Raw genomic sequence first — 24,651 nt, forward strand, 5'->3', positions numbered from 1 at the left:
CCTGGCATTTAAGCCTTGCCAGGCCTGCTACAGGTTTTTTACCTGCAGCAAAAGCACTCTAGCTCTCACCAGTGTCTTGGTGATACCCACATCCCATCAAAGTGCAAGGTCTGCTAAGTGTTTAAAGGCAGGTCTAGAAAGGACAGAGAGGCTAGGGTGAAATTCCTCCTAGTGGTACGATCCCTAGTTCCTGAGGGGTCTGCTCCCACCTCCCCGGTACATCAGCCTGAACATTTCAGGCCACTTTGGTGACTATTGGAAACTAGTTGGCAGCACAAGAGACTAAGCCTCCCAGGGAAAAAAGCCTCTTTCACTTTCCAGAGAAACGAAAAAAATCTCGCTCCTGGGAGACTCTGACTGCAACCGATACTGAGACATCAGTACTGCATAAGAAGTAGTGTGTGGAGAAGTCTTCTCTCAGGGTAGCTTCTATCTCGGTTCCCTCTGACACCTCTCAGCACTGTGATGTATCCAGGATTACTCCCCAGGCTCTGTTTTTGTTGCCTTCTTACAGTTCCAAGGTCAGAAAAGCCCCTCTGACCTCTCTGGTATCACATTCACCATCTCCTCACTGATCCTTTTTCCTGCTCTGGTACTGACTCAGACTTTGAACATAGGCTATCATAGCCCTCCACCACCCTCCAGATCCTTTTCCCTGGAGTATCTTCTAGTCTCAGACGAACCAGAGTCTCCCCCTACTAAGGAGGTCTACTAGAATTCCTTCTCTGGTACTGCTCCGCCAGCTGCAACAAGTCCCTTAGTTGGGCTTCCAACCCTTGGTACTGGCATTGATGCCTGAGGTTCCCCCTCTTAACCCAGGAGAGGATACTTCTGACTCTGAGGTCTTGGTGCAGGGCTCTGCATCACACTCTCCTGAGTCCATTTACAGAAGAAGACCTTCTAGAGCCCACCAAGCACGCTTGACATCGGAGATATGAATACTCTTGGGGACCCCTGGAACCTCTGGGAGCAATTCGGTGAACAGTTTTACAGGGTGACAGCTAGAAACAAACCCCAACATCCATCGGTACCGCATTATGCACAGGCACCACAGAGCATCCTCTGGTACCACTTGCCTCTTTGGTAATGAGAAAAACACAAGATGAATAAGAGCCACAGACTGAAGAAAACTCCCCTCCTTCAGCCAGGTCATCTTCCTCCCCATATGAGGCAGTAATGCCACCACTGCCCTCTTACGTTGATGACTTTAAGGCTTTCCAGGACCTCATGAAACACCTGGCAGACTCCATCCAGATTCCATGAGAAGAGGTACAAGAGTCCCAACACTCCCTGATGAACATTTTAAACATCACCCCCACACTCCACCCTCTCCTGAGGGAAAGTTTGCCCTACCAATTAATGAGGCACTGTTATTGCCTGCAAGTGCTCTATGGCAAACACCTGCCACCACTCAGCCCACCTGCCAGAGAGCAGATAAAAAATATTCAAGTTAAGGGAATGGATCACTTCTTCCACCATCCTGTCCCTAATTCCCTGGTGGTGGACTTGGTCAATGAAAAGCGTTACTAAAGCCAGGCTCATTCTAGACCCTTTCCTATGGGCAAAGAGTCCAAATGATTAGACCTACTGGGCAGGAGGAGCTACTCATTGGTAGCTCTTCAATTTTGAATTGGAAACCATCAGGCCTTGATGGCAAAATGAGTCTTTAGCAATTATTCTAAGTTCACACACTTTATTGAACACCTGCCACAAAAAGACCAATTTCAGTCCCTCATCTCTGAGGGTTAATTGATTGCAAAAGCCTCCTTGTGGACTGTTCACAGTGCTGCTGATACAACTGAAGACCTTGCCTTTGAACGACCAAAACTCCGCACTCCATATCCTTACAGATTCAAGAGCAACGCTACCGTCACTGGGAATTTATGTGCCTGCAACAAAGAGACATTTTAGCAGAACTTAAACTCCACAACGTTCCAGACTTTCCAGTACTATGCACACCAGTCCTTTCCTAGCCCTTTGGAGCCTTTGAGGAAATACAAACCTCAGAAAAGCAAACCACCTCGCTTTACAACTACCCAGTCTACACCCCTATGTAAGGGATGATTTTGATGCCTTGGTTGAAGGCGTTGAGCAACTTTTTCCCCAGGATCCTCTACTGTACAACTCTACTGTCCATCCCTCTTTTGGAATCTGACTGTTCCACTTCCTACCTGCCTGGGAGCAGATCACCTCAGACAAATTAGAGGTGGATATTAGAGGTCTAATCTAGACCATTCCTGTCAGTTGTCTGTCCAACCTGCTCTTAAAAATCTCCAATGACGTGGATTCCAAAACTTTCCTCGGCAATTTGTTCCAGTGCTTAACCACCTTGACAGTCAGGAAGTTGTTCCTAATGTCCAACCTAAACCGCCATTGCTGCAATTTGAGCCCATTGCTTCTTGTCCTATCCTCAGAGGATAAGGAGCACAATTTATCACTCTCTTCTTTATGACAACCTTTTACATACTTGAAAACTGTTATGTCCCCTCTCAGTCTTCTCTTCTCCAGACTAAACAAACCCAATTTTTTCAATCTTTCCTCATAGGTCATGTTTTCTAGATCTTTAATAATTTGTGTTGCTTTTCTCTGGACTTTCTCCAATTTGTCCACATCTTTCCTGAAATGTGGCACCCACAACTGGACACAATGCTCCAGCTGAGACCTAATCAGCGTGGAGTAGAGCAGAAAAATTACTTCTTGTGTCTTGCTTACAACACTCCTGCTAATACATCCCAGAATGATGTTTGCTTTTGTTTGCAACAGCATTACACTGTTGACTCATATTTAGCTTGTGATCCACCCCCAGATTCCTTTCTGCAGTACTCCTTCCTAGGCAGCCATTTCCCATTTTGTATGCATGCAACTGATGGTTCCTTCCTAAGTGCAGTACTTTGCATTTGTCCTGATTGAATTTCATCTTATTTACTTCAGACCATTTCTCCAGTTTATCAAGATCATTTTGAATTCTAATCCTGTCCTCCAAAGCACTTGCAACCCCTCCCAGCTTGGTATCATACACAAAATTTGTAGGTGTACACTCTATGCCATTATCTAAATCATTGATTAAGATATTGAACAGAACCAGACCCAGAACCTATCCCTGAGGGACCCCACTTGAAATGCGCGATCCACTGGTCTAGATAATATTTAGTCTTGCCTTGAGTGCAGGGATCTGGACTAGATGACCTCTTGAGGTCCTTTCCAATTCTATGAGTCTTTGATTCTCCCAAGGAGCTCTTAAGGCAGAAGGTACAATCTCTCCTGCGCTTGGGGATGATCGAAACAGTTCTACTCAAGTTTGTTGGAAGAAGGTTCTATTCCAACTATTTCCTAGTCCTCAAAGAAGATTAGGATGGAGACCAATCCTTGATCTCAGAAACTTGAACACCCATGGCCTTTTTCAGCACTTCAGAATGGTGATGCTAGCCATAGGATCATAAAACTGGAAGGGACCTTGAGAGGTTATCTAGTCCAGTCCCCTGCACTCAAGGCAGGACTAAGTATTATCTATATCACCCCTGACAGATGTTTGTCCAACCTGCTCTTAAAAATCCCCAATGCTGGAGATTCCACAACCTCCCTAGGCAACTTATTCCGGTGCTTAACCACTCTGACAGTTAGGAAGTTTTTCCTAATGTCCAACCTAAACCGCTCTTGCTGCAATTTAAGCCCTTTACTTCTCGCAATTTAAGCCCATTCCATCATAATTCCAATCCTAGATCCAGGAAACTGTTTCATCACCTTTGACCTATCGTACGCCTACTTTCATGTAACTATCCACCCATCCCTCAAGCATTTCCCATGTTTTGTAATATGCTCAGATCATTACCAGTATGGAGTCCTCCCCTTCGGACTCTCTACAGCCCCAAGCCTCTTTACAGAGGTCCTCTTCTTGGTAGTTGCCTGCCTACATCAGTGGGGCATCACAGCATTCCCATACTTGGACAACTGGCTCCTCAGGTGTTGGTCAGCGCTAGAGGCTCAGTTGGCAAGGGACTGCCCCTATTTCAATCCCTGGGTTTCTGTGTCAATCTGAAGAAGCCTACACTGACTCCAGTCCAGAAGATAGGGAGTCTAGAGTAGCTCTGTCGAAGTCTAACTGCCAGCGCCTGCTTGCCCAAGGAGTGGTTCTCTACTATGTCCAGTCTGATCTCGACAGTACAGTGCAGCCCACAAATAACTGCAAGGACCTGCTTACAACTCTTGGGCCACATATATGCCTCAATGTTCGTCACATCTCGTGTCTCAGGAGCCTTCCGACATGGCTAGGACTGTGTACACCCCAAACAGACATAGTCTCTCCAAACGCATCACCGTACCTCCAACAGTTCTGGACTCTGTCAGGTAGTGGAAGGAGTTCCCAGTGACGGTCTGCATGGGAACTCCATTCTCACATTCCCCACCCTCAAGGATCCTCACAACAGATACCTCACTTTTGCAAAGGGGAGCTCAACACCAAAGGGCCACAGCCCTAGGGAAGTGGTCTGCACAAGAGGCCATGCTCCACATTAACTTCCTAGAGCTAGGGGCAATTGGATATGCTTGCCAACACTTCCTTCAGTGTACAGGATCACTCCATCAGGGTAATGCTGGACAACAAGGCAGCAATGTACTATATCAATCGGCAGGATGGAGCAAGATCTCAGTCCTTATATAGAGAATTGCTAAAACTCTGGAACTGGTGCATTTCCCATCAGATAGAAATCTCAGCAGTTTATCTACCAGGCCTCCAGAATACAATTGAAGACTCCATCAGCAGGAACTTCCATCAGGACCACAAATGGGAGCTCAACAATTCTGTTGTCCTCAGCATCTGCCAAACCTGGGCTTCTCCCAGAAGCAGATCTCTTTGTTACCCCAATCAACACAAAATGTCTCCTCCTCTGCTCCAAGGGAAGGTACAGCTGCAACTCATTAGGAAATGCCCTGATAAGACCATGGCCTGTACCCTGCTATATGCTTACCCATCTCTACCTCTGATCTTCCTTGTTCAAATTGCGACAGGAACACGCGAGGGTTATTTTCATAACACTGTCCTGGCCAAGACAAGTACTCAAACCTCCTTCAACTCTCTGTGGCAATGCCCCTCTGCCTTCCCTTTGGGAAGGATCTCCTGCCACAGGACTCAGGGACCCTGCTCCATCCTAATTCCTTATCCTTAAACCTGAGCGCATGGTTCTTGGCATGGAGCTAACCTGTCCAGTCACTTCTCCTGTCTAGCTGGAAACCTACTACTTGCAAAACTTACATTCATAAGTGGAAATGCTTCCATTCCAGGTGTTCTCTTCACTCCTCTTCTCAAGCATCAAGAGCTCTGCTCTACAAGATCCTAGATGACTTGTTGGATTTAAAGACACAGGGTTTATCAATGAGTTCAGTCAGAGTACATTTGGCCACTGTTGTGGTCTTCCACTTGCCCACCAAGGGCTTCTCAGTTTTTGCCCATCCTCCTACAACCAGATTCCTTATGGGCTCATACAACTTGATGCCTCCTGTACAGAGCCAGGGCCCCCAGTGGGACCTTAATGTGGTTCTCAATGCCCTGAGGAAACCCCCTTTTGAAACGATGGCTACCTGCTCTCTCCTCCACCTCTCCCTCAATATTTCATTCTGTATAGCCATCACTTCAGCTAGACAAATGGAAGAACTGGGTGCTCTCATGGCAGACCCACCATTTGCTACTTTCTACAGAGATGAAGTTACACTACGTGTTGTGATAACTGGGCCTACACATTTACTTTAATTGTAAGGTGAACTGGTGAAAAGTAGGTAAAGGTTATCACAACAGTCCCCATTCTAGCTTCCTCCCTAAGGCCTCTTTGGAATGCCATATTAATCAGGAAATCTGTCTACCAGTGTTCTGTCCAAAGCCTCATGCCTCCAGCCTATATACATTAGATCTTAGGAGGGCTCCCGGCTTCCACCTGGGCAGACTAAGACCAGCCTATATACATTAGATATACATATCTACATATACATAGGAAACCAGCCTATATACATTAGATCTTAGGAGGGCTCCCGGCTTCCACCTGGACAGACTAAGACCTTCAGGGCCTCTCCTAGACTATTTGTATCTTTTGCAGATATGAAGTGACAGTCCATTTCCACATGAAGACTGACAAAGTGGGTCTTGGGTTGCATCTTAATGTGCTGTGAGACTGCTGGAATACCACCTCCTCACAGAGTGACAGCGCACTCCACTAGGGCTCAGTCCACATCTATAGCCCTTGTGAAAGATGTTCCCATAGTTGAACTCTGCAGGACTGCAACTTGGTCCTCTGTCCATACCTTTGCCAAGCATTACACTATCTTACCTGCTTCTGGAGCTGACGTGTTTGGTGACGCAGTCCTCCATACTGCCTTGGATCTGCTTCCTCAGTATCCACTTCCGTGTTCAGTTACTGCTTAGGTATCTCCTCTGGTGAAGCACCATAGGGACATATACTCAAAGAAGGAGCGGTTACTTACCTGTACAGTAACTTGAGTTCTTTGAGATGTTTTGACCCTATGGGTGCTCCACCTCCCTCCCCCCTTCCTCTCTGCTGCAGAAACTCCAGCTTTGCAATTGAGAAGGAATTGAATGATGGTAGGGCCATGCCTCCCTATATGCCCTTGTATGGGAACACAAGGAGCTGCTGTGTGAAGACTTGGGCCCACAGACACTGCTGTACTGTCTCTAGTGAAAGCAGACAGGCCTGCACTCATCCTATGGTGGAGCATCCACAGGGGCAAAACATCTCGAAGAACTCAAGTTACTGTACATGTAAGTAACCTCTTCTTTCCTTTCCTTTGGGCTGAGGTGGCATTTGGGATTGGTCAGGGATCATACCAGGGGTTATCACTCAGGCTCCTACTCTTCTTGTGTCTCCTCCAGTTCCTTCAGGACACTCTGGATGCCTTGTTCTCAATTATGATGGAGAATTCAGCCACGGATGTCTATGATACACTCATCTTTGATGCCCTAGTAAGTAGGTTCCTGTTTCCCCCCGCCCAGGCCTGAACATGGGTGGTGCTAGGCCAGACCCGGCACCCCTCTACGCTCCCACCAATTGATCTACCTACTGCCAGACTCATTCAATTGTTTACACTCTCACTAGCTCATTCTCCCATCTCTACACCAGTGGGAGGCAGTGCACTTTATTCTCCGTGGCAGTGGGCAGTTCTGACCCAACAGAGGAACTACCAGTGATGTCCAAAACAAATTCCTCAAAAACAGGCGAGATCACAGACTGGGAGAAAAGACTGAGGAGACTCTTGAGAGATCTAGCATAGGATTTCGTAGATAATCAATTGGAATATAAATATTGTACTTACATTTCAGTGTATAGTATATAGAACAATATAAACAAGCCATTGTATGAAATTTTAGTTTGTACTGACTTCACTAGTGCTTTTTATGTTCTCTGTTGTAGGTAAATATTTAAATGAGTTGATGTACCCCCTGGAAGACCTCTGCGTATCCCCAGGGGTACATGTACCCCTGGTTGAGAACCACCCATGCTGAGGCAGAATTAAGTATACATAGACCATCCATGACAGATGTTTGTCTAACCTGCTCCTAAAAACCTCCAGTAACAGAGATTCCACAGCCTCCATAGATAAGTAATGGAACAGATTATCTATTTTTAGAGTTGGAAAGATTTTCCTAATATCTAACCTAAATCTTCCTTGCTGCAAACTAAGCCAATTATTTCTTGTCCTACTTTTCGTGGACATGGAGAACAATTGTTCTTCTTTGAATGGATGCAGATGTGTATTCCACTCAGGTACGTGTGTGTGCAGTGTACCAGAGCCAGAAGTCTTTTCATAGAATCATAGAACTTAAGATCAGAAGGGACCATTATGATCATCTAGTCTGACCTCCCGCAAGATGCAGGCCATAAAAGCTGACCCACCCACTCCTGAAATAATTCTCTCCCTTGACTCAGCTGTTGAAGTCCCCAAATCCTGATTTAAAGACTTCAAGTAGCAGATAATCCTCCAGCAAGCGACCCCTGCCCCATGCTGCGGAGGAAGGCGAAAAACCTCCAGGGCCACTGCCAATCTACCCTGGAGGAAAATTCCTTCCCGACCCCAAATATGGCGGTCAGCTGAACCCCGAGCATGCGGGCAAGACTCTCCAGCCAAACACTCAGGAAAAAGGCTTTCAATATCCCAACATTGACCCTCGGTACTAATTACCAGTGGTCGCACGTTATTGACCTATTGACTAAATCACGTTATCCTATCAAACCATTCCCTCCATAAACTTATCAAGCTTAATCTTAAAGCCAGAGAGGTCCTTCGCCCCACTGTTTCCCTCGGTAGGCTGTTCCAGAATTTCACTCCCCTGATGGTTAGAAACCTTCGTCTAATTTCAAGCCTAAACTTCCCGACTGCCAATTTATATCCATTTGTTCTCGTGTCCACATTAGTACTGAGCTGAAATAATTCCTCTCCCTCCCTGGTATTTATCCCTCTGATATATTTAAAGAGTGCAATCATATCTCCTCTCAACCTTCTTTTGGTTAAGGAAAACAAACCGAGCTCCTCAAGTCTCCTTTCATATGACAGGCTTTCCATTCCTCGGATCATTCTAGTGGCCCTTCTTTGTACCCATTCCAGTTTGAATTCATCCTTCTTAAACATGGGAGACCAAAACTGCACACAGTACTCCAAATGAGGTCTCACCAACACCTTGTATAACGGGACTAGCACCTCCTTATCTCTACTAGAAATACCTCGCCTAATGCATCCCAAGACCGCATTAGCTTTTTTAACGGCCACATCACATTGCCGACTCATAGTCATCCTGCGATCAACCAGGACTCCGAGGTCCTTCTCCTCTTCCGTTACTTCCAACTGGTGCGTCCCCAGCTTATAACTAAAATTCCTGTTAGTCATCCCTAAATGCATAACCTTACACTTCTCACTATTAAATTTCATCCTATTACTAATACTCCAGTTTACAAGGTCATCCAAATCTCCCTGGAGGATATCCCGATCCTTCTCCGAATTGGCAATACCTCCCAACTTCGTGTCATCCGCAAACTTTTGCAGCATTACCTATTGTCAAAGTGCCTGCAGTAACTCAAGATGTGAGTACCAACCTCAGGGCAGACTGCTGGGAACCAGGTCACAAATCCCAAATTGGTTATGAGCTTTATACTTAAATTTCACCAACCAATTATCAGCTATAAACTCCTCAGGCACTATAACAGCCTAACCATGGAGTGACAAACGGTCCTGTTGGGCACTTGAAACTGTCTCACCTACCTTTGTGATAGGTGGTCCCTTACACCAAAAATCATAGTAATATTCAGGTTACTTCCAGTCCCCAAAGACCAGTCATTTACCACAGGTCAGTTGCACCTTAGATCTCACACCAAAGACAATGCTTGTAGCCAATCCTATAATAAACTATATTAAGATTTATTATATAGGAAAAGGAAATGAGAGTTATTTACAGGATTAAAGCAAGCAAATATATATGCACACAAATTATTTCCAATCTTACATTTCAAAAGGTAATAGAAGCTTCTGTAATAAGCAAGCTCTATATGTTATTTAGGCTAATCCAGGCTAAGAAGCTGGGGATCCTTTGCTTATGCCTAGAAACCTTGTCCCCTAGAGTCCAAGCAGCACAGAGATATAGTTCCTTCTCAGTAGGGGTTTTTATGTCCAGCACTTCACACTAGTTAATGTCTCTCTCCTATCTGGTGATTTACACAGCTACAGAGGCTCCCAACACAACCAATCAGCTATTACCTTATGATATCAGATACAGATATTATAAGTCAGATTAATGCAGGCAGCAATTCACAAACATTCAATCAAGTCTAAACACTAAACACATTCTTATAATTTTAATACTTATTTTAACAGCACTAATACACAGCTGAGCCAGATGGATTCAAGGTGTGTATTTGTCAGGTTTTCATACTTGCATGGGGACCTTGGCATAAGCTGGCACCTGGTCTGCCAGTGTCACACCCACCATGGCAGTGCCCTATACCTCCTTGTGGCAACTCTTGAAGGTGTAAGTGTAGTACCACCCTAGTCCCCCTCAGTTCCTTCTAATGGCCAGTGGCCACAGTCAGAATACCCCATGTAGTTCTTATTTTGTTTTGCTGCTCATAGCTAGTTTAGCTTCTTCCTGAAAATAGGAATCTGAAGAAGTGGGTATTCACCCACGAAAGCTCATGCTGCAGAACGTCTGTTAGTCTATAAGGTGCCACAGGATTCTTTGTTGCTTTTACAGATCCAGACTAACACGGCTACCCCTCTGATTCCTGAAAATAGTTGCAATAAGTAGCAAGTAGTTAGATTTTATTTAAAGCTTTTCAGTTTATTTAATAGTTACTAGTTAGGCTTAGTGGGATGTGGAGCACTGAGGGCATGCAGCATTTTACAGGCTTCAAGCACTGCCTTTTGTGTGGGGTTACTAGTTGTAACAGTGACCCCCACACGCGTTGTTTCTTGTGCCTCAGTGAGGGACACACCAAGGGGAGGTGTAACGTCTGCCACACCTTCAAAAAGTGAGTGGAGATTGCCAGGGATCTGTGCTTCCAGCAGGACCTCCTTGAACAAGCCATGAGGCTTGCTTTGGCAACAAAACCAGTGCCAGATAGCTCTGTCCATCCTCATTTGTCCACCAACCTTGTGGAAACCCAGGGTAGACCGCTGGACTCTGACTCCTCTCCAAGAAGGAGAGGTGGTTCATCCTCTCCTGGGGTTCCTCGCAAGACAACCCAAAAGATGGAAAGAGGTCGTTCTTCGAGGGCTTGCTCATATCCATTCCAGTCAGGTGTGTGTGTGCCGTGTGCACAGTTCGCTGGAAGATTTTTCCCAGCAGCATCTGTCGGGTCGGCTCTGGAGCCTCCTGGAGTCATGTCTTCATGGCACCGCATATAAGGCCCCACCACCTCACCAGTTCCTTCTTACTGCCGGTGACAGTCATCGGAGTGTTTCATCTCTCGTGTTCAACGAGCGATCCTCTAGCGTAGTTTTCTGTAAATAGTTAAAGATAGTTTTTTAAAAAAATTACAGTTAGTTAGATATTTGGACTTGGGGTATAGGGCGGTGTTTCCCTCCCCCATTTCCCTGTCCCTCTCCTGGGCCTGGGGCATGCCTCGGACCCAGGGGTTTAAGCTGTGTGGGGTTTGCCAGAAGCCTATGCCCAAGGGCGACCCACACTCGGCTTGTCTAAAGTGCTTAGGGGAGGTCCTATCAAACAGACAGGTGTAAGATCTGTAGGAGTTTTTGCCCTCACACGAAGAAAGAGATTCAAGTTACTGCTAATGGAAGGCGCTCGCCACCCTCAGTCTGAGTTGAGTCCTATGGACATGGCACCGGGCTCCTCAGCATCAGTGAGCAACACTCCGGCTTCAGTCCAGAAGGAGCTGAGGAACGACTCTGGGGTCAGAGACCCTCAGCACCGGCACTCCCCAGGCACAGGATCAGTCTCGGCACCGCTCACAGTCTCCTGTCCCAAAGAAGCAGCACAGGAAGAATGATAGAGGGCACTCTCCTTCCCATGCAAGGGAACAGGAACCACCCAAGGGAGGGTGACTGGTGCAAGATTGCACTTCCCCGCCAGCTCAACAGCTGGCACCGTTGACTCCTGGCCCACGGGAGAGACCGTTGACTTCGGTGCCACTGGGGAGACCCAGGTGGCAGATTTGGACCTCCCTTCCACACCCAAAACTTATGAGGCGGCAGAGGACCTGATAACTCCTGGTGATGCTGGGGATTAGCTCCAGGCTGATGCTCGTGATCTGCACACCAGCATTCTGTCTCTGCTCCCGCCTATAGCTCCTCTCTCAGTTCCCAGGATCGCAGCATCCTCCTCTCGACTCAGCCCCCCATCTGGGTTGTCATCTGTGTTTCCCCCTTCTGGGTGAGGTGTCTCTGTCCAACAGTCCAGCCACTTCCCCAGTGGCAAGTGGAGGGGGAACTACCCACTTCTCTAGGTCCTAACCCAGGGATCCTGTAGCTAGCAACCTCCTGCTGCACCTCAAATTCCTTCCACGGCTGCTATGTCTCCCTGGGCCCCTTCTCTGTGGCCACAGCACCTTCTTTGCCCTCACCTAAGGACATTCAGCTGCTCTGTCCCAGGAGCCAGCCACTGCTCTGTCCAAGGGGCTTCCCGTTCTCTGCCCTCCAGGGACACGGTCCTTACTCCCCAGGCTCCCAGCAGCACCTGACCCTGCTGTGCCCTGCAGCTCCCTTTTATATAGACCAGCTGGACCCTGACTGGCTGTTCCTCACAGCCCCTCTCCTATTGGCTGCTTTCTACACAGCCTCCCTAGTGCTCTGTTAACCCCATCTCTGCCAGTGGGGTGCGGATGTCCCATCACAGGCACGTTGGCTCCCTGCAGCTCATTTCATGTTTGCTGCTGTCTCTGTGATCTTTACTATTCTGGATAGAAAGGAAGGGCTTAGGGCAGGCTCTGATATGAACACCTTCCCTTCGTACCCAGGGGTCAGGGACTGTCTCTGGTGATATTAACTCCCCCCGCCCCGGGACTGGTTCTGTTAGCAGGAGACAATACCCCCAGTTCCACTTTCCAGGAGTTCTTTGACCTGGTTCCAAACTGCCGCTGACACCTGCTCGGATTCTCTCCCACAGGTTTTCATTGTGGGGCTCATTGCTGACAGGAAGTTCCACCACTTCAATGCTGTTCTGGAGGCCTATATCCAGCAGCACTTCAGCGCCACACTGGCTTACAAGTAAGTATCAGGTTGTGAACCTGCCTCTGCACACATGGGGCCCTCATTCCTGTCTCCTCCCATCCACTCCCCGCCAAGGAGCCAGCAGATCAGAAACCTGAGGTACAGTGGGATGCCATGGAGCTGTAGGTGTGAGGAGAACCCTGCAGTGCAGGAAGCTCCCCTTTCTTTTCACTGTTCTGCCTGCCAGGGGTCTGGCATTTGGAAACCTGAGTGTGACTCTGCATGGGCCCTGAACTCTCCAGTATATATGGAGTTCCCCTCAGACCAGGCTCTGTGGTAGGGAGGGTTAGATTTAAGAGGCATATTAACCTTCAGGCCCCGCTTCCCACATCTCTGTCTCCACTGTGCAGGAAGCTGATCTCAGTGCTGACGCAGTACGTGGACTCAGCCAGCCAAGGGGAGCCCTGTGAGTCGCTCTTACGCACCTTCAAAGCCTTGGAGTATATCTTCAAATTCATTGTCCGCTCCAGACACCTCTTTGCCCAGTAAGTGTCACTGATTATTTGCACTCACTTTCCAGTGCTTCTCCAGCAGCCAGGCCACAGTACAAGCTCAACAGGTCCAGGCCAGCTTAGTACTTGGATGTGAGACCTACAGGAAAAACTCAAGGTGTTGTAGGAAGTGGTGCTGGAGTAATGATGGTAGGGAGCAGTGTGCTGGAGGGGTGCTTTCCCTACTGCTGAGTTAATACTGACACCAGTGACCTAGCATGGTGCTGGGTGCTCTGCGCTGCTTGTGCCACCTTTTGGATGTAAAGCAGAGATCATTTTCTTTCATGCTCACTACAATTCTCTGGCTCTTTTTGTAAATATCACAGTGTTAATTAACCCATGTAATTAAATTTTGCTTTCCTGAAGTCCCCTTCTGTTTGCAGTTGGATACAGTGTTTTTTGACCTCCTGCCCTAAACTGTTGTGTTGCTGTGTCATGGTTAAACAGTTGTCATCTTCCACCCCAGGGCAGTTGAAATTCAGTACTGTGTAAGTGATCACTCTATACAGAGTCTGCAAAGGATGGTGTCTGGATAGCAGTTTAATCATTGTTAGAGTGGAGATTAACATTCAGTTACTTATTAAGCTGATTAATTCAATTTCCTCCCATTAATTTGTTGTTTGAAAGTATCCGATGCAATGTGGGGAATTTGTTTAATTCGTCATTGTGCAATAATTCATGGATCTGGTACAAGGGGTACTTCAGCCTGCTTGCAGCTTGCGGGAAGAACCAGACCTGTCTGCCACTAGCATCAGGAAAATGTTCTATCCCCAGAAATTCTGCCAGGGGTGCTGTACTCCCCAGTGACAGGTGGGCAGCTTTCCTCGTGTGGAACCTTTCTGAGGGAAAGTTGGCGTTTCAAGCTAACAGTTTGACTCAATACTTTATCTGTCTAATTTGCGGCTGTGTTCTAGGCTGTCTGTGGGGAGCTTTCCCCCTCAGCTTTCTTTCCCCTTCTAAGTTGTTGCAGCAGCCAGTGTCTCTTCAGGCAGAGAGGTAGGCCAAGAAAGCCAAAGGCAAAAGGAAAGGTCTGTGTCTCCGACTTCTCCCCCTTCATTGAATATCTGGACAGGGAGCTTGGCCTTCTCTGTGTGGACAATGCAGCGTCCCCTTTACAGCCCCGTCCAGGTGGGGTTACCTCATGAGAACGGCATACTAGGTCAGACCAAAGGTCCATAGTATCCTGTCTTCCAACAGTGGCCAGCACCAGGCGCCCCAGAGGGAATGAACACAACAGGGAATCATCAAGTGATCCATCCCCTGTCATCCAGTCCCAGCTTCTGGCAAACCGAGACTAGGGACACCATCCCTGCCCACTCTGGCTAATAGCCATGCAGGGACCTACCCTCCATGAATTTATTATCTAGTTCTTTTTTGAACCCTGTTATAGTCTTGACCTTCACGACATCCTCTGGCAATGGGTTCCACAGGCTGACTGTGTGTTGTGTGAAGAAATACTGCCTTGGGTTTGTTTCAAACCTGCTGCCTCTTAACCTTATGCCGAAATCCCTAAAGTGGGCACTAGCAGCCACCATCCTGCTCAGCTCAGCTGCCCTCTTTCCTTCCCTCTGTCCCTCCCCTCAGGCCATAGATGGAGAACACTGGATGCAGCATTGACAATGCTAGAGTGTGGTAAGGGGCCTTTAGGCCCAGCCCCCTCCCCCTGCTGCCATCCTATAACAGGCCTCTCAGAAGTTCCCAGGGAAATGCAGACCCATTTGTCCCATGTAGACCCTGTACAGTAGAGAGGGTTAGAGCTTCTGGGGAGACCATTCTCAAACCTCAGTCCTTTCCTTGAGAGACCCTGAACGTGTCCCTGGGCAGGAGGGGAGCCAATACATCTGCCCTCAAAGAGGCCAGGGAGAACACTAATCACCTGAAATATTTTTGGTTCATGGGCCAGTTACTCAAAAGGAGAAATAAATAAATTCATCAGCACCTGCTTCTCCTGCTCCCCCTTGTGGAGCGCAGCATGGCAGCATGATGGTTCTTGGGGTAGCCAAAGCTGTGGGTCCTCTTGTTGCCCCCTTCCTCCAGCTTGACGAAGTCTTGCTGGTGCTCAGCTGGGTGCCACCCCCTAACACCATCAGCCAGTTAGCTATTCAAGCGCTCTCCTCGGGGCTAGGCCAGCCCGGACTTTGCCTGGCAGGTTAACAGTAGGTGCACCCAGTCCCTGAGTCCCTTTGAGTCCTTCCCCTGTGATATCCAGCCCCTGACACTGGCTACTCACAGAATTACCAGGTCCACAGCTCCCAAAGTAACAGAACACAGCAGCGTGTGTGATTCAGCTCAGGGTCAGCACTTTGCTCAACATAACAGCACTGAGGTTTATAGTGAAAACCAGGGGCGGCTCTAGGCACCAGCAAAGCAAGCACCTGCTTGGGGCAGCCCGTTTGCAGGGGCGGCAGGGATCCAGCCTGGGAGCTGAGAACCAACAGGGGCCCCTGGGAGCTGTAGTTCCTTGGTGAGCTCCCTGCCTAGAGAGCAAGCCCTGGAGCAGGGAAAAAACTACATTTCCCAGCATTCCCTTGGCCACTACTGACTGGAAAGGAAGGAGGGGGACCTCATGCGGCAGCGTGCTGGGAGTGGAGAGTGGTAGGGAGACCGTATTTTAACATTCAAAAAATGGGACACTCCCTGGGGAGAGTAGCCCCACCCTGCCACCATCCACTCCCTCCGACTGCCCCCCACAGAAACCCCAACCCACCCAACCCCACCCCCCGCTCCCTGTCCCCTGATTACCCCCTCCCGGGACCCCTGCCCCTAACTGCCCCCCAGGACCCCAGCCCCTATCTAAGCGCCGCTGGTCCTTGTCCCCAACTGCCCCCTCCTGAGACCCCCCCAACTTCCTCCCAGGACCCCACCCCATACCTATCCCCTGACAAACCCCTGGGACTCCCATGCCTATCCAACCGCTGCCTGTCCCCTGACTGCCCCTGAACCCCTGACCCATCTAACCCCCTGCTCCCTGTCCCTTGACTGCCCCCCCGTAACCTCCTACCCCTTCTCCAACCCTCCAGCCCCCTTACTGTGCCACTCAGACCAGCGTGTCTGGCTCCGCGCAGCGCCAGGCACGCTGCTGCACACATGCTGCCATGCTGCCCCGCGGAGCCCACAGCCTGCCCCCGCCCCCGCCACACACCCAGCACCTGCCTTCCAGATTTGAACACCTCAAAATTCAGGAGTGCTCAAGCTCAGTTTGGGCAGCTGCTACTTCACTTCTCCCAAATCAAATATACTGATCCACTGTAACTTGCTGTAGAAAAAGTGGGATAAAATTGAGCAAGAAATGCTTCCCAGTCGTTATTAGGACTGGAATTGCTATTTTCAACAGCCATTGCCTTTTTTGTTTGTTTGTTTGTTTGTTTGTTTAAAAGGAAGACAGTGATATTGCATTGGCAAATTCCCCATAGAAAGAAAGAGTGGAACAAAAGAACAATAAAGGCACCTCAACTTTTCCTCATTTATGGAGGACAGTCGTATAATATGCATCCAGATATCCTCCAACCACACAAGCTGAACATTGTTCCACTTTACTGCAGCTCTGTAACCATATGGGAACCAATCCTGTCAGTGTTTGGTGCACAACCAAAATTCCTGCTGAATGACCTGCCCTGGGAGCGAGTTACCAGTGACCCAGGGCTGTGGCGGAAGGAGGGTGCAGATGGGGGAGGGGGGAGAGCCCAGGGCTGGGGCGGCAGGAGGTGTGTGTGGGGGGCACTGGTGGGGGGGAAGGGGTGAGCCCAGGGCTGGAGTGGCAGCGGGGTGAGGGGAGGGCACTGGTAGGGGGAAAGGGGGAAGCCCAGCGCTGGGGCAGCAGGGAGTGTGTGTGTGTGGGGGGGAGAGCCCAGGGCTGGGGCAGCAGGGGGGTGTGGGGAGGAGCCCAGGGCTGGGACGGGGGGCAGCCAACATTTTTTTTGCTTGGGGCGACAAAAACCTAGAGCCAGCCCTGGTGAAAACACACGTAAGTTTATTATCAAAGATTTAAGATTCAAGTGATAGTGACTAAGAATATTGGAAACAAATGGTTACATATCAAACAAAATCATAATATGCTTTCTGAAGAGGAAACTTCACTAACAGGTTAACCTCCTGTCTAAAAAAGTTGATCTCACCCAAAGGCCTCTGCAGCCTCAGTGAAAAGGCCTCTGCAGTTTCAGTGAAACTTTAGATCCTGTTTTCATGAATGCAAATGCACTGTCCATTTATGTACTAGGTACAGGATGAAGAGGTGTCTTTCTCTTTTAAATATACCCCCATTGTTCATTGTCTTGACTCATAGTCAGGATAACCTCCCATGGCTTGTTTTTTTCCTGTGTGCTCTTTTTCTGTTGATTTCACATCTCTTTGTATGTAAATGGACACCTGTTGTGTTAGCTTACAATGCTTAATTTACATTCTGACAAAGAGAGAGGAATAAACATCTCTTGTCTGAGAGAAATCTGGGTTTTTTACCTTTGCTGGTGACTAATAAATTGATATAGATTTGAAAATATATTTTGAGTATATAAACATAACTCCTTACATAGTAGCTTTACATACATTTCACAATGGCCTTATAGGCCAGCGTGACACTGGCTTTCATTAGAGACCTCACATGGCATGCTTTGTGAGACTTGTGAGATTTCTGTAACTCCTCTGCTCCCCTGACATACGCACACACATCTTCCTTGTCAGGGGAGGAGACTTAGAGTTAGAGGATCAAAATAATAATGTATATTAGAACAAGCAGAAGGTAGACTCTTTGAGACACAGTGCTGTGAAACTGCTCAGATGGTCCGGGGTTACCAAGGTAAGCGTATCCACCTCATGCTCCTTGGGAAGATATAAGAGAGAACTGGGAAATTCTAGCCACTCCTAAAAAACTGTGAAGGTACCTGCCTGTCATCCTCAGCTGCCACAGCAGATTGCCATACCCTAATAACCAGTCTGTTGTGCCCAGCTGGTGCTGCAGGTTGCAATGCTTCCTCACCTCCTCTCGTCAGCAGTTGACTGTGGAGTGATGAGATGGAGAGCAGCCCAGATGTGGAAGAACAAGCAGGTGCTAAGGGCCCCCTTGGACCACCATTTACTTAATTCTAGCCCCCCAGCCTCCATTTTATAAGGCCAAAAAGTTCTTTAGTGTGCCCCAATTCAGATTCAACCTGGTGTCACTACTAAATGTGTCTATATTTCCTGGTTGGAGATTCAGTGTTTCCAACTGAGAGATGCTCATCTGAAAGAGTGGGCTTCTCACTCTACCGGCCCTTCACAGGCAGCCATGTCTGGGCAGGGTCACCTTAACCCCCCAACCCTGGGCATGAATGCTCTCAGGCAGCATCAGAATGAGAGAGAGAGAGAGAGAGAGGAATTATGAGGTGTCGTCTTACATCCTAAGGGCAGTACTAAAAAGGGTGGGCTGCACTACAGGTGGTACCACTCCGAACTTAAACATCTTACAGCTTATGCACCGTCTCTCTGAAAAGATAGTGGGACGTATATTTGTTTCATGCTAGTGTATGGGGCTTTGCTCACTGAGAGCAGATGCCCAAGCAAATCACTTCTCAGTTTGTTCGGTATTACAGTGGGACACTTTTCTGAAAACCGAGACTAATCAGTCAGAATACTCAGAAAAGTCAAGTTAGAATCCTGGTCCTCAACAGATACAATCGAAAAGAATAACGTCAAATGGAAAAGTTGAAATGGTCCCTGAAGTAGAACAGGAGAGAATACCACTTTGCAAGGGGTAACTAGAGAAAGTCCAGGGTACTGAGGCAAAGTCAGAACAGTTATCTCAGAGCAATCTACATAGCTCCTACCCATGCAGAGTTAGACCTCCAGATTGGCGTCAGGAACACCTGGCTACATAGACCTTTGGACAAAATAAGGTTACTGGTCATTGTCCAGAGGGAGTACCTTATGGAGCTGTGCGAGAGCCACAGGCTCTGTTTTGACCACCCCCAATCTTGAATACCCCAAGGAAACACCAGGACAGTAGGAAACCATTCATCCTCCACTTCATTGTGGAGCTATGTAATCCATGCATTCTCCATCAAGGGCAGTTCTCTCTCCATCCTAGCTTTGAGAATTAAGGAGCAAGGAAGGAGGGCTCTGCCTGAAACATCTGAACAAGTTCTTCGAGTGCTTGCTCATATCCATTCCAATTAGGTGTGCGCGCGCCGCGTGCACGTTTGTCGGAAGATTTTTACCCTAGCAACCCTCGGTGGGTCGGCTGGGCGCCCCCTGGAGTGGCGCCGTTATGGCGCCGAATATATACCCCTGCCGACCCAACGGCCCCTCAGTTCCTTCTTACCGCCCGTGTCGGTCGTTGGAACAGTGGAGCGCGGCTTAGCTGACCTCCACTTCCCTAGCTACTCGTAGTTCTCTCATTAATTCTTGTGTATATAGTTCAGATTTATATAGTTGTAGTTAACTTTATTCGTTTGTACTATAGTTAGTGTATATAGTTCAGAGGGGTTCGGGGATTATCCCCTTCCCCACACCCGGTGCCGGGGCCTATGCCCGGTTCACCGGGTTTCAAACCGTGCTCGGCCTGCCACAACCCGATGCCGACAGGAGATCCCCACGACTCCTGTCTTAAGTGCCTCGGGGAATCTCACCTAACAGATAAGTGCCACATTTGTAAGGCCTTTAAGCCGAGAACAAAAAAGGAGCAGGACTTTCATCTCAAGCAGCTCCTGATGGAGGCAGCTCTTACTCCTCCGCCCTCGGCACCGAGCGCTGGACAGTCTTCAAGAAGCGCTCCCTCGGCACCGGATCGCCGGTACCGCCAAGGCCTCTCGGCACCGGCCGTCGCCGGCACCGACGTCCGCTCGGCACCGATCCCTCTCCCCGAGGGCGAAGAGGCACAAGACTCCTGCTGCGTCTGCGCCGCCTGCCCCGCAGCCCGAGCGCTCTACTAAGTCGGACCGCCCGGCCCCGCTACCTGCCGTGGCACCGACAACATCGGCACCGTCGATTCCGGCCACGCAAGAGCCGTCGAGTCCGGTGCCTGAAAGCTCCCCGGTGCGAGCTGTGGTTGAGCTCACTATTCCCTCCATGCCGGAGACATTTTCCACGGCGAGGGAGTTGATTGCAAGGACGGAGTCTGCGCTGCCTCAACTCCCGGCACTGCTGGTGCGGGTTATACAGTCGATCAGCAAGCCTGCCTTGATCAGACCACCCTCCGTCGGCACCACAGAGCGGCACCATTCACGATCGTGGTCCCACAGATGTTCTCGGTCCCGTCACCAATCCAGCTCCTGACGCCGCTCGCGGTCCTGGCACCGTTCTCCATTTCGGTACCGGTTGTACTCGCGGCACCGGTCAGCGTCCCGTTTGCCGGCCCGGTACACTCGGCACCGATCCAGCTCCCGGCACTGCTCCAGACACCGTGACTCTCGTAGCCACTCCCGACGTCGAGCCTCGAGATCTCGGTCGACCTCCCGGCACCGTTCCGGTCACAGGTCCCGATCTCGCTCCCGGTACCGGTATGCCTCCCGGTACTGATCCCCGGTGCCGTGTCGAGCGACGTCAGCTAGAGAGGGAGACTCTGCCCAGGGCTTTTCAGCTCCTCCATGGCCATCCAGACATGCATCAGTGTCGTCCCATGCGGGCAGTTCATACGCGCAGGACCGTGATTCGGATGTGCCCACCAGAGTCTTCCAGGAGCCCCAGGCCCAGGACCCTGGCCCCCATCAGTGGCCATTCTGGACACCTTGGGCGTACCACCAGGCCCAAGGCGTACCTGTGATCCCATCTCGCTCTGTTCCGTCAGAGCACCGGGTGCCAGAGGCGACAGTTAGCCGTCCCCCTCCGACCCGTACGGAGGAAGCCCCGGTTCAGCCTCCAGACTCCCAGATCCCACTGGAACAGGAGGTCGTCCAGGAGCACGAGTCCACGCAAGACCCGCTTGTCCCCGGCCTTTCTTCTTCCTCCTCCTCAGATGAGGCGGTGGCAGGAACATCCTCCTCAGGCCCTCCTCCAATCGACTTGAGGGCCCATCAGGACCTCCTGAGATGGGTGGCACTCAATATGAACCTCCAAGTGGAGGAAGTCTCGGAGATAGAGGATCCGGTCGTAGACATTCTGTTGGCTGGCGCCCCCAATAGAGTAGCCATTTGGACGATCCAGGCCAATGCGGATACCATCTGGCAGTCTCCAGCCTCTATCCCGCCCGCGGCCAGGGGAGTCGAACGCAAGTACATGGTACCCTCCAGGGCCCCCTGCTCCCTGGTCGTTCAGTCCGTCAGTGAGAGGGAACGCCATGGCCAGCAGGCACCAACCCCTAAATCCAAGGAGGCTAGGCGAATGGTCTTACTGGGCCGTAAGGTGTACTCAGCAGGGGCCCTGCAACTCCGCGTAGCAAATCAGCAAGTCCTGCTTAGCCACTACAATTACAACACCTGGGCGGCGGTGGGCAAATTTACGGAGTTGCTTCCTCAGGACTCCTGTCAAGAGTTTGCTGCCCTCCTGGAAGAAGGGAAGAAAGTGGCGAGAACTTCCCTCCAGGCCTCGTTGGATGCAGCTGACTCCGCTGCCAGGACTCTGGCCTCGGGTGTTGCCATGAGGCGCATTTCATGGCTTCAGGTGTCGGGCCTTCCCCCGGAGCTGCAGCATACTATACAGGACTTGCCCTTTGATGGCAAAGGCCTGTTCTCTGAAAAAACTGACCCTGGGCTGCAAAGCCTAAAGGACAGCAGGGTCATTATGTGCTCTCTCAGCATGCACACGCTGGTGACTCAGCGCTGGCCTTTCCGTCCCCAGCCTCACCGCCCTTACCCTGCGCCTAGACAAAGACAGGACTTTGGCAGAAGGCGTAGCCGAGGCGGTCGTAAGCGTCAGTCAGGGCCCCAAGGGGGCCAAAATCAGGGTCCCTCTAAACCACCAGTGGGGCCAAAGCCAAACTTTTGAAGGCACGCCTGAGGACGGCGTACCAGTTATTACCCAGGATCCGTTCCCTCCCTTTTACAACCGCCTCTCCTTTTTCCTCCCTGCGTGGTCCCATCTAACCTCAGATCGTTGGGTCTTACGCATGGTGGAACTTGGGTACCGCCTCCAGTTTATTTCGCCCCCATCTCCCACCCTCCATCCTTGTCCCTCTTCAGGGACCCCTCTCACCAGCAATTCCTCTTGCAAGAGGTGCGGATGCTCCTCGCCATCGGAGCTATAGAGGAGGTACCAAAGGACGAAAGGGTATCCCTGGGGACCATCATCCCCTCCTTGGATCCCAGAGACTGGTATGCCGCCCTTGATATGAAGGACGCGTATTTTTCACGTCGCCATTTATCCTCCACACAGAAGGTACCTCCGGTTTGTGGCCAGCCGTCAACATTTCCAGTTTACGGTCCTTCTGTTTGCCCTCTCTACAGCCCCAAGAGTATTCACAAAGTGCATGGCTGTAGTCTCTGCCTCCCTCTGCTGCCGTTGGATACACGTTCTTCCGTATCTAGACGATTGGCTGATTCGAGGGACCTCCGAGGCCCAAGTTACCCGTCATGTGGGCATCGTCAAGGACCTATTCCTGTGTCTAGGCCTGATGATCAATATAGAGAAATCCACTCTGATTCCCACACAGAGAATAGAATTCGCCTGCTTACCTTGGTTTCAGGCGATGGTAACAATTATACAAGGTCTACAGAACTTCCCGACAACTTCGGCTCGCACTTGCCTAGATCTCCTGGGTCACATGGCTGCCTGCATGTTCGTAACCAAACATGCCAGGCTTCGCCTCCGTCCACTCCAATCGTGGCTCACCTCGGTGTACCACCTGAGCAGAGACAGCATAGTCATGATCGTCACGATCTCCCCGAGCATCCTAGGCTCCCCTGACTGGTGGTCGACGCCCTCCCTGGTGTGTGCAGGGATGCCGTTCCACCCACCTCACCCCTCGGTGTCCCTCACGACGGACGCCTCATCTCTCGGCTGGGGTGCTCACCTTGGTTAGTTTCGCACTCAGGGCCTTTGGTCAGCTCAAGAGCTGGCCTTGCACATCAATGTCCGAGAGCTGAGAGCAGTCCACCTTGCGTCCCAGGTGTTTCAGCAGCACCTACAAGGCCGTTGTGTCTCAGTGTTCACAGACAACACAACGGCCATGTATTACATAAACAAGCAGGGAGGAGCACGGTCCTCCCCTCTTTGCCAGGAAACTATCCAGCTCTGGGACTTCTGCATAGCCCAATCGATAGACCTGGTAGCGTCCTTTCTCCCAGGGGTCCGGAACACTCTGGCGGATCGCCTCAGCAGATCCTTCCTGTCTCATGAGTGGTCGATTCGTCCAGACGTTATCCATTCCATTTTCTGGAAGTGTGGCTTTTCCCGCATAGATCTCTTCGCTCTTGCGAGAACAGGAAGTGCCAGACGTTCTGCTCATTCCAAGGCCTCTCCCCGGGCTCGATCTCGGATGCTTTTCTGATGCCGTGGACGAGCCATCTGCTGTACGCTTTTCCACCATTCCCGCTGGTTCACAGGGTCCTGCTAAAACTCAGCAGGGACAGAGCGCACCTGGTCATGATCGCTCCAGCGTGGCCCAGGCAGCACTGGTACACCATGTTGCTCGACCTGTCGGTAGCCAACCCGATTCCCCTGCTTCTTCGCCCAGGCCTCATAATGCAGGATCACGGCAGACTTCACCACCCAGACCTGCAATCCCTGCACCTCACAGCATGGCTGCTGCGTGGCTAAACCGATCCGAGTTACGTTGCTCTGCCTCGGTACAACAGGTACTCCTGGGTAGTAGGAAACCTTCCACTCGGTTAACATATCTGGCCAAGTGGACACGTTTCTCCTGCTGGTGCGAAACGCACAATGTTACTCCCACCGAGGTCCCGATCCATTCCATCTTGGACTACCTCTGGTCTCTCAAACAGCAGGGCCTGGCGGTGTCATCATTGAGGGTGCACTTGGCAGCCATCTCTACCTTCCACCCCGGGGAGAGTGGCCGCTCCGTATTCTCACACTCTATGGTTTCTAGGTTCCTCAAGGGCTTGGAGTGCTTATACCCCCAAGTTCGCCGCCCCGCCCAAACCTGGGTCCTCAACCTGGTTCTAACCAGACTTATGACTGCCCCATTCGAGCCACTGGCAACCTGCTCGCTGCTATACCTGTCCTGGAAGACAGTTTTCCTCATAGCCATTACATCAGCCAGACGAGTCTCCGAGCTTCGGGCTCTCACGGTGGACCCACCGTATACTGTGTTTCACAAGGACAAGGTGCAGTTGTGGCCTCCCTAAGGTGGTATCAGCCTTTCATATCAACCAGGATATCTTCCTTCTGGTCTTCTTTCCGAAGCCACACTCATCGCGAAGGGAGCAACAATTGCACTCCCTAGACGTCTGTAGGGCGCTCACATTTTATATCGAGCGGACAAAGCCCTTTTGTAAAACGCCCCAACTCTTCGTCGCAGTGGCAGACCGAACGAAGGGCCTACCTGTCTCATCCCAGAGGATTTCATCTTGGGTGACGTTGT

At 50.2% G+C, this 24,651-nt stretch overlaps 1 protein-coding gene across 6 annotated transcripts in view; it reads left to right on the top strand.

The window, feature by feature from the left end:
* LOC120406127 (dedicator of cytokinesis protein 2-like) overlaps positions 1-24,651 on the top strand; it is a 317,936-nt gene that overhangs the window by 92,712 nt on the left and 200,573 nt on the right. For 5 of the 6 annotated variants that reach the window (XM_039540455.1, XM_039540456.1, XM_039540457.1 and 2 more), the window contains 3 exons: positions 6,875-6,964; positions 12,611-12,711; positions 13,065-13,199. In XM_039540455.1, the coding sequence (XP_039396389.1) occupies positions 6,875-6,964; positions 12,611-12,711; positions 13,065-13,199 (326 nt within the window). The remainder of the gene's footprint in view (positions 1-6,874; positions 6,965-12,610; positions 12,712-13,064; positions 13,200-24,651) is intronic. The other variant, XM_039540459.1, reaches the window with a different exon arrangement.

The sequence above is a fragment of the Mauremys reevesii genome, linkage group 5, assembly GCF_016161935.1.
Source record: "Mauremys reevesii isolate NIE-2019 linkage group 5, ASM1616193v1, whole genome shotgun sequence".
Taxonomy (NCBI): domain Eukaryota; kingdom Metazoa; phylum Chordata; order Testudines; family Geoemydidae; genus Mauremys; species Mauremys reevesii.